The sequence below is a fragment of the Bidens hawaiensis genome, unplaced genomic scaffold (assembly GCF_021521415.1).
Source record: "Bidens hawaiensis isolate Kalapana, Puna unplaced genomic scaffold, B.hawaiensis_p1.1 tig00008404_1, whole genome shotgun sequence".
In the NCBI taxonomy this organism is placed as follows: Eukaryota; Viridiplantae; Streptophyta; class Magnoliopsida; order Asterales; family Asteraceae; genus Bidens; species Bidens hawaiensis.
This window is the reverse complement of record NW_027504977.1, coordinates 1,779-10,000: the sequence shown is the minus strand read 5'-3', so window position 1 is coordinate 10,000 and position 8,222 is coordinate 1,779. Positions and strand designations below refer to the sequence as shown.

At 33.8% G+C, this 8,222-nt stretch overlaps 1 protein-coding gene across 1 annotated transcript; it reads right to left on the bottom strand.

Moving 5' to 3' along the window:
- Window positions 1-3,411: 3,411 nt before the first annotated feature.
- LOC143609650 (zinc finger CCCH domain-containing protein 14-like) lies at window positions 3,412-7,757 on the bottom strand. The gene is made up of 3 exons (XM_077084347.1): window positions 7,686-7,757; window positions 5,119-5,176; window positions 3,412-4,457 (listed from the first exon to the last, which is right to left on the bottom strand). The coding sequence occupies exons 1-3, from the start codon at window positions 7,744-7,746 to the stop codon at window positions 3,653-3,655; spliced, it is 924 nt and encodes a 307-aa protein (XP_076940462.1). The 5' UTR covers window positions 7,747-7,757; the 3' UTR covers window positions 3,412-3,652.
- Window positions 7,758-8,222: the final 465 nt, after the last annotated feature.

Here is an 8,222-nt window from a genome sequence, read left to right as displayed (position 1 = left end):
TTTTAGATGGAACTTACCATTTGAAGAAAGTCTTCTGCGTTTTATCATAGAAAAAATCAAACTACATAAAAAAGTTGGACCAAAATCAAAGAGGAAATCATCATAATTCATAAACACCTTTTTGAAACCAAAAGGAAACGTACTTATATTTTATATTTTTCTTGACTGAGACGAAGCGATCAAACACAAAATAACAAAACTTGTAAACATGGTCAAAATCGCTTGAAACAAAAGTTACAAAATAAAATATAACACGCACAATGTTTAAAACATACAAAACAGGAAGAAAGTGTGGACTAGACGTCCATGGTCAATGGAATCGACCATGGTAAGTTCGTCTGTCAGTTTTTGGTGTTATGTGTTTTGACTGATGTCTTCTTTAACTTGTAACCTTACTCTTTTTCTCCACCAATTAAACATATATATCTAAATATTATCTCTCTTGCTCACTGTATTTCATAAATTTTTGAAAAAAAGAAAATCAAGATTTTTTTTATTAAAAAAGGCAAAATATAAGAGTTGGTTAACAACTAAGTTCTTATTCATTCTTGTGTTGTATTTGTAAGATATTCACCAGTGTTTTCTAGTGACTAGTTGTGAGGGGTTCATCATTTCTGTTAGTGATTTGAGATACAACAATCACTATCTTTTGAGATTAGTGTTTTGATATTAGTGAAATGAATAAGGTGATCACCACCATGGATTAGAGAAACGTTTGTACAATGTGATTACTACCATTGAACTAGTGAAACGCCTAATGTATCGATGATCTCTTCCTGTTGAGAGAAACACTAGTGGAGCAACTCCCATTAGTATCCTTTAAATGGTTTACTTGTAGCATATCTTACATACCAAGCTGTAAAAAGAGTTAACAAACAAGATTAGATTCTTAATCAAATAAAATTTTTAAAAGTTCTATTCACCACCCTATAGTTTTCTATGCGCATGATTTACAAATTATTAATACATCCAAGTATTAGATTAATAAAAAAAATCGCTCATGGCTGTCTTGTCTATCCAAGCCCTTCTACAAAGGCAGTCTTCTTTCAAACACCCTAAGAGCATGTTTGGGATTGAGTTTGAAAATTGCTTATTGACTTATTGGCGTTTTCAAAAGGCCAATAAGCTAAAAAGTGTGTGGCAATCACAAAAATCCTTTTTATTTTAGCTTTGTGAAACGGTTAAAAAACAGTTTCTAAAAGCCTTAAATCCTGACTTTTGAAAATAGCTTTTCGAAAAAGCTAATAAGCCAATAATTATTTTTCAAACTCAATCCCAAACATGCTCTAAATGTCTAATCTACCCTACCCAAGTCTATAAAATGCCATTTTTGAAAAAAGTTGTATTTGCTTATTAACGTATTAAATGATTAATATATCTCGTACAGATATCCATGTCATGTCTTTAATGCCTTCTTCAGCGCCATTCGCAAAGTGTATTTTTTTTCTAGTTTTATTAGTCGGCAATGCATTATTTAAATTTAGTAAGTCTGCTGATAACGATTTTTCATGGTTGAAGATCAGTTCCGTCTAAATTTTAAAGGGAATTCGACATCTAAAATAAATATTGGAATGTGACATTTGCTAGCACAAGAAGAAATAATAATATTGTTAGCTAAAGCATACGGAAAACGTGACTAAACTTAATACAAATAGGTTGGGACATGTTTTTTGAAAACAACCGAACATAAAGACAACCCACAACAACCCCTCATTCTTGCCCAAATCATAAACATTAGGAGTGTAGTTGTCCCATAAACATATTCTTTTATATAATTCTTTCTAAGTTCTTTAAACTAATATTTATTTTTTAAGTTCTTTAAATTTATTTTTCTTTTTTATTTATGTGAAATTGTCAAAATTGATCAGACGATTACTTGCATCGCATGTATCTGTGTGTCGATCGACAACTTTGTTAGACGTAGTTACTAGCATGTAATGTATCAAGAAGGTGATTTTTTTTTAATAAATTTCTATAATTAAAAGCTAAAATCTAAGTTTATACATTATTTGTATAATAATAATAATAATAATAATAATAATAATATATAAATTAGACACTGATTAATAAATACGCCAATCAGTGGGGTTGGTGGTCCATTGACAAAGATAAAAACTTAAACACCTTGAGTTGAGAATGTTTAGGAGGTCCTGAGTTCAAGTTTCACAGTCGACAAAAATTTTAAAGAAACTCACCGTTTAAAAAAAGAAATAAATACAACTTAAAAGATAAATAAAAAATAAATAAAAACAACCACCTTTTTGTTAACTTCCAAGTGTAGTTAGGGGTTTGACCATAATTACATATTATTTAGCCCCCGTTATAGTTCTATTTTATTGTTAGGATATTACAAAATTTAAGTTGTTAGATGACCAATTGAAACTTGACTTGTTAAAACAATGATATATACATTTTTATTTATAAAATTTACACACCAGCCATCAAAACTATATAATTTGTTAGTTGCATAAGTGAAAGCTTTTGAAAAGGCCACGGGGATAACTCCCACCCAAACATGCTTAATCGCGAAAGTCTCCTTTCCTCATAGCCAATGCATCCAAAAAGCATTTGTGGTATTTGAGACTGGACTTTATTATAAGAGTGAAATGCAGTTTTTGTCCTTATGGTTAATTATTCACAAATGCTTTTGGTTTTTGCAATTTTCGTCCATGTGATTTCATTTTACTTGCAATTAAACTCGAATCCACTAACTCCGTTAAGTCTGATCGTTAAACCTATCACCGTACCTCTCACGTGAGGGGGCTTGCGAATTAGAGTTGGGGTTTATCTGGTGAGAAAAATGACAAAGTTGTCCCTCACGTAAAGGGCACTTTGATGGGTTTAACAACCAGACTTAACGAGGTTAGTAGGGTCAGGTTTAATTGCAACTGAAATAAAACCACAGGGAAGAAAATCACATATTTGAGACTATTAGACTAAAACCGCATATTTGGACAAAGCACATGAATGAAAACCGCAGTTCATTACAATGGGGCAATGTGGGATTTGCCCATATCATTACAATCATCCCTTGTTGATTTCCGTCGCTTAGGTTGTTTGCTACGGATTCACCTAAAGTGTCCCCCAAACACCCTCGAGGATAACATCAAGGTTTGCTACACCGTCTTGAACAACATTTAGCCCATTTACATTCACCTTTAATAATCAATAACTCGTAACACGAGTAAAAACAACTTAATGTACCTTTCAAAAGCAACATTATAATAGGCACATATCACTTGTACTTAATATAGAAAGATTAACCTACATACTGTAACAATGCAATTTTGATAACCAAAACAAACAAAACAGTGTTTGTGGGTTAACCAAACTTAAAGTTACCTATTTTGGCCCGCTAACACAATTCATTTTACCACATCTGCATAATAATAAGAGATAGATACACATTTTTCTAATCAATCATGGATTCATATCACTTGTATGCTTGAATTTGACTGTTGCATACTCAGCATAAGCATCCTTTCTGCACTAAATGAATACAATTCAACAAACCTAATAGTTTCATAACAAAAACCGCAAACATTGTACCAACATAAAGTTCGGTTATCACATAGCACTACTTCTTGATAAAACAGTTTAAAAAAAGACAAGAATCTTCACTGCAAGGAAATACCAAAATTTTGTTAGCATCTCACACACCTGTTTTCCTTAACTCGGCCTCACCATGTGCAAAGTGACACTTTTCACCAAATGTGCAAGACCCCTTTGCGAAATTCTCACACAGTTTTGTTTTTATGCTGTCCGTTCGTTTCGCGTGTGGTGGTGGGGCCCCATGATGCATGGTCAATGGTGGTCTCAATGCGGTTGATCTGACACTGATATTAGATATAAGCTCTCGAACCATAGCACTCGCTTCCTTGATTTGATCAAACGTGCCTTCAAGTTCGATATTTCTAAGATTTGTATCACTTTCATGATCCCGAATTGACAATTTTGCCCCTGTTTGTCGGCATATTTGTTTGGAGTTGATGCCACCGTGTCCGATTATAGCACCGGCAAGGGATGCGTCGACGCTGATTTTGGCGGTGGCTGAGGCGCCAAAGCTGGTGGCTGCTGCGGGTGGTGCATGGCGGTTGGAGAGTGGTGGTGGGGCTCGTGGGTCCTTGTAGAAAGGTTTACCGAAGGCGCCAAAACTGGCAGCGGCGGGGGGTAGGATGTGGCGGTTAGAGAGTGACGGTGGGCCTCGCGGATCCTCGTTTAAAGGTTTACCGAGCTCGTGGTCTCCATGAGCAAAGTGACACTGGTCACCAAATTTGCAGCCTTCAGCGGTGGTAAAGTTTTTGCATAGTTTGGATTTGGAGGTGACGGTTGAGGGTGTTCCACTTTGGGTGGCGGTTGAGATAGGCGGGAGGTTCATTAACTGGGCGACCGCGTTGTAACCACCAGGAAAGTAATGGAGGAAGTGACAGTTTTCACCAAATGGGCAGCCATCCATGCTACAATAAAAAGAAATTAATTGGTTATAAAGCTTTTATTAACTGACTATGAAAAGTTAAGAAATAGTAACACAATTTCATGCAAAAACAAGAACTTTTAACATGGTTAAGACCCTACTCATAAATGTCATAAAGTTGTGAACTTGAAGTGTCTGTTGGTCATCTCTCTTCCCAAATACAAGAAAAATCTAGGTTTTAATGTGTATCACACAAAGTCTTGTTGCATGACTTATGAATTTAAAACAAAAAAAGATTATAATGAAGTATTTAAATTTTGCAAAAATGCCATACAAATTTGGATTACGTTTCAATCTGTACTCTTCTATTTATATCAAATCAAATAGACTAATAAGAATTTTACACAGAGTTTGGTATAAACGACTAACGAACAAAACTTAAGTGGACTCCTCTCTAAATGTTGTAGTTTGGTAACCTTTTTGAGACTTGGCGGGGTTGGTCGTTTTATATTCTCTCTTACATAAATATGCAAATGATGATTTATCATTTCTCTGAAATGTAAGACATTTAAATATTTAAGGTAATAACTTATGGAATAAGTCCACCTATAGACTCCCAACTAAATTTGGAATAATAAATGTTGTTCTTGACAGAATATAATTAATTATAGAATTTGTTAACTGAGAAAAGAAAGAATTTAAACCTGAAATACTTCATGCAAGGCTTCGTTTTGCCTCTTACACCACTTGATAATTCTGATTCTGTTACAAGACATTAGGTGTTTTCTCTTAGTTAGCCTTCTTTGTAATATGTTAATGAAATATGAAGTTTGATGTTAATTTTGTGAGGCTCCCTATTTGGCCCATTATCGCAAGATTTTGTGAGGAATAAATGTTGTGACTAGAGTATAGCGGTTGAAATGTTCAAGTTATATGTAAGATTTTTAAAACTTCGATTTGCATTATTACCATTCGGTAAACATACTGAATGAAGAAAACTTACCATTCAGTACTTTTTTTACCTTACAGTATAGAAAGGTAAATAAAGATTGGTTTTGTTTTTACAAAATTCTGAAGGTTATATTCGCAATACAGCCTGTTATCTTTTTACTTTGGATTTGGTATAACGAAACCAGATACATATTTGGACGGACTATAAAGTAGTTTTAAAAGTTGGATGGTTTCTTTATACATTAACCCTTTTCTTCGAAACAAACCACAAGTTATAAACAAATTTATATCACCAGTTTCAGTACAAAGGCAATCCAAAACAGCTAGCTACTTGTAAAAAGACAGTTTAGAAAAACCAGAACTTGAAGCAAAATTAAAACTTGAGTTAGTTGTTAAAAGTTGAGGCTCTTATAAAAAGTTTAATCCACATGGAACAATGATAAAACTTGGTTATATTTAGTCACATTTGCCCTTACAGAAACAAGCAGGATTCAAGCTGTAAAAGACCAAAAACACACACACACACACACACACACAAAAAAAAAACTTTACACACGCGCGCATCATTTAAGTTGGGCATGTTTTGTTTTATATTTGGCATAAGTCTTGATACATGTAAAAATTGATTTAAGATTTTATGAATTTATCCATATAAGAAAACTGAACCGTATTGACAATGTTTGTGGCCGTTTTAAGACATTTATTTGAGCTGTTTAAGCTTTTTGTCTAACTGAAACATGTTTAAATTGTTTAAGCATCAATGTGTGTGCAGACACTACTTTTTTAATAACTCATTATGTTTAGCTTTTGTATAAGCACGATAAATGTTTTTAGGTCACAAAGTCTGTAAAGAACTGTAAAGAAGCTTAACACAAATCCTCGGAAATTTTCTTTTAAGTTAACAACTTTTTATATTATAATTTCTCTAAAGTGTAAAAAACAAATGAGCTGAAATCAACCAGAAAATTCAGAGAAGCTTCAAGACAAAAGTGTGAATAATGAAAATCCGCAACCATAAAGATAATATGAGCTTAGAAACCTAACTATGCACTTACAGTTCCATACAACCTAAAGCTTGTATAGGTGCTCTCTACTAACCAGGGGTGCAACCTAAAGCTCGAATAAAAGCTCGTTCAGTTATCGAGTCGAGCCCAAGCTCGAGCTGTTTGTATTTTTAAGTTTTACCTCTTTTGGACTTCTATGTATAAATTTTACACTGCACAAGAGCTTGAGCTGAGCTTTGGCTTGCTTAAGATACAACACGAACTCAAGCCAAACTTGGGCACGTTTAAGGCTTTTCTCAAAACGTTTAAAAATAACTAAAAAACGTCTATAAATTAATTTAAAAATAAAAAAATGAGCCGGGCTGTCATAAGTCAAAACGAGCCGAGCTCAAGCCTACTCAAGCTCGGATCGGAAAAAACTCAAAGCAATCCAAGCCCGAGCCTCAAATAAAGCTCGTAGTTATCGAGCCCAAGCTCGAGACTTGTATGGGAAGCTCCCTTAGTCTCTGACTCTCTTCGGGCCTTAATAAGCCTAGTGTAATATTTAAGTTTTGCCTCTTTTGGCTCGTTTAAGGTACTACATGAGCTCAAGCCAAACTTAGGCTCGCTTAAGGTTTTTCTCAAAATATTTAAACACGTATATATATTAATTAATAGGGGTGGGATCTGGTACAAATAAAATTAACTTGCTAAACATACAAATAACCAGAGTAATTACAATTTTAAACGAGAGTAATTATGTTATAAAAGTAAAATAGTGTAATAATAATTACTCTGGTGTTAACATAATTACTCTAGTTATTTATTCATTTCTCACGATAAAAGTCATTTGTATTTGATCCAAACCCGTTTGGGATTGAGTTGGAAAACTGCTTATTGGCTTATTGGTGTTTTCAAAAAGCCAATAAGTTAAAATGTGTTTGGGAATCACAAAAATCTTTTTTATTTTAGCTTTTTGAAAGGGTTAAAAAGCAATTTTCCAAAAGCCCCAAATCCTGGCTTTTCAAAACGGCTTTTTGAAAAGGCCAATAAGCATTTTTCAAACTCAATCCCAAACATGCTCGAGCTCTCGTAAGTCAAAAACAAGCCGAGCTTGAGCCTAATCGGCTGGTTTACACCCCTACTAAATGCTAACTTTGCCACTGATAATTGGCCAAATTGTAAACCCTAATTCATAAAGTAACTACAAGAACAATCAAGATATGAGCCAAATTTACAAAATTAATCCCTAAATCAAACAAAAACTAACGAAACTCAACAAAACAAACGGAATGAGTGTCTGAATTGACGAAGAAACAACGAACGAACTAACTAACCTGACTTGAATTTCTTCACTGCGCCGTTAGCATGAGGTTTTCCTCTCTTTCGATAATCCATTGATTGATTCAATTAACCAAACGAAATTTGATGAACTGATGAAGGCTCGGTGAAACCCTAATTTACGAGTGAAAAATGAAACAGATTTTTAGAGACCAAAGGGTTTTTGGTGGAACTAAATTAAAAAAAAGGACAATTTAGATTTCAACTTTTAATGAGGTGGGTGAAACGAGCGGAGGTGCTTGCGAGCTATTCGTGATCGGTTTGTGAAAAAATTCGATTGACCCGGGCTTAATTGAGACTGAGCCTGAGCCTGAGGTTGAGCCTAAACCTAAGCTCGTTTAATAAACGAGTCCGAGCCTCGAGCTTCACTTATCAAGCTCGAGTCAGTCTGCCGACCTAAATGAGTCTTTCTTTTTTATAATTTTAATATGTATAATGTTATAAAAAATAACTAAATAACATATATCTTTTTATACATAAAATTATAATTGAAAATAAATATATAAAAATAATTATAAATTAATAAAAGTTAA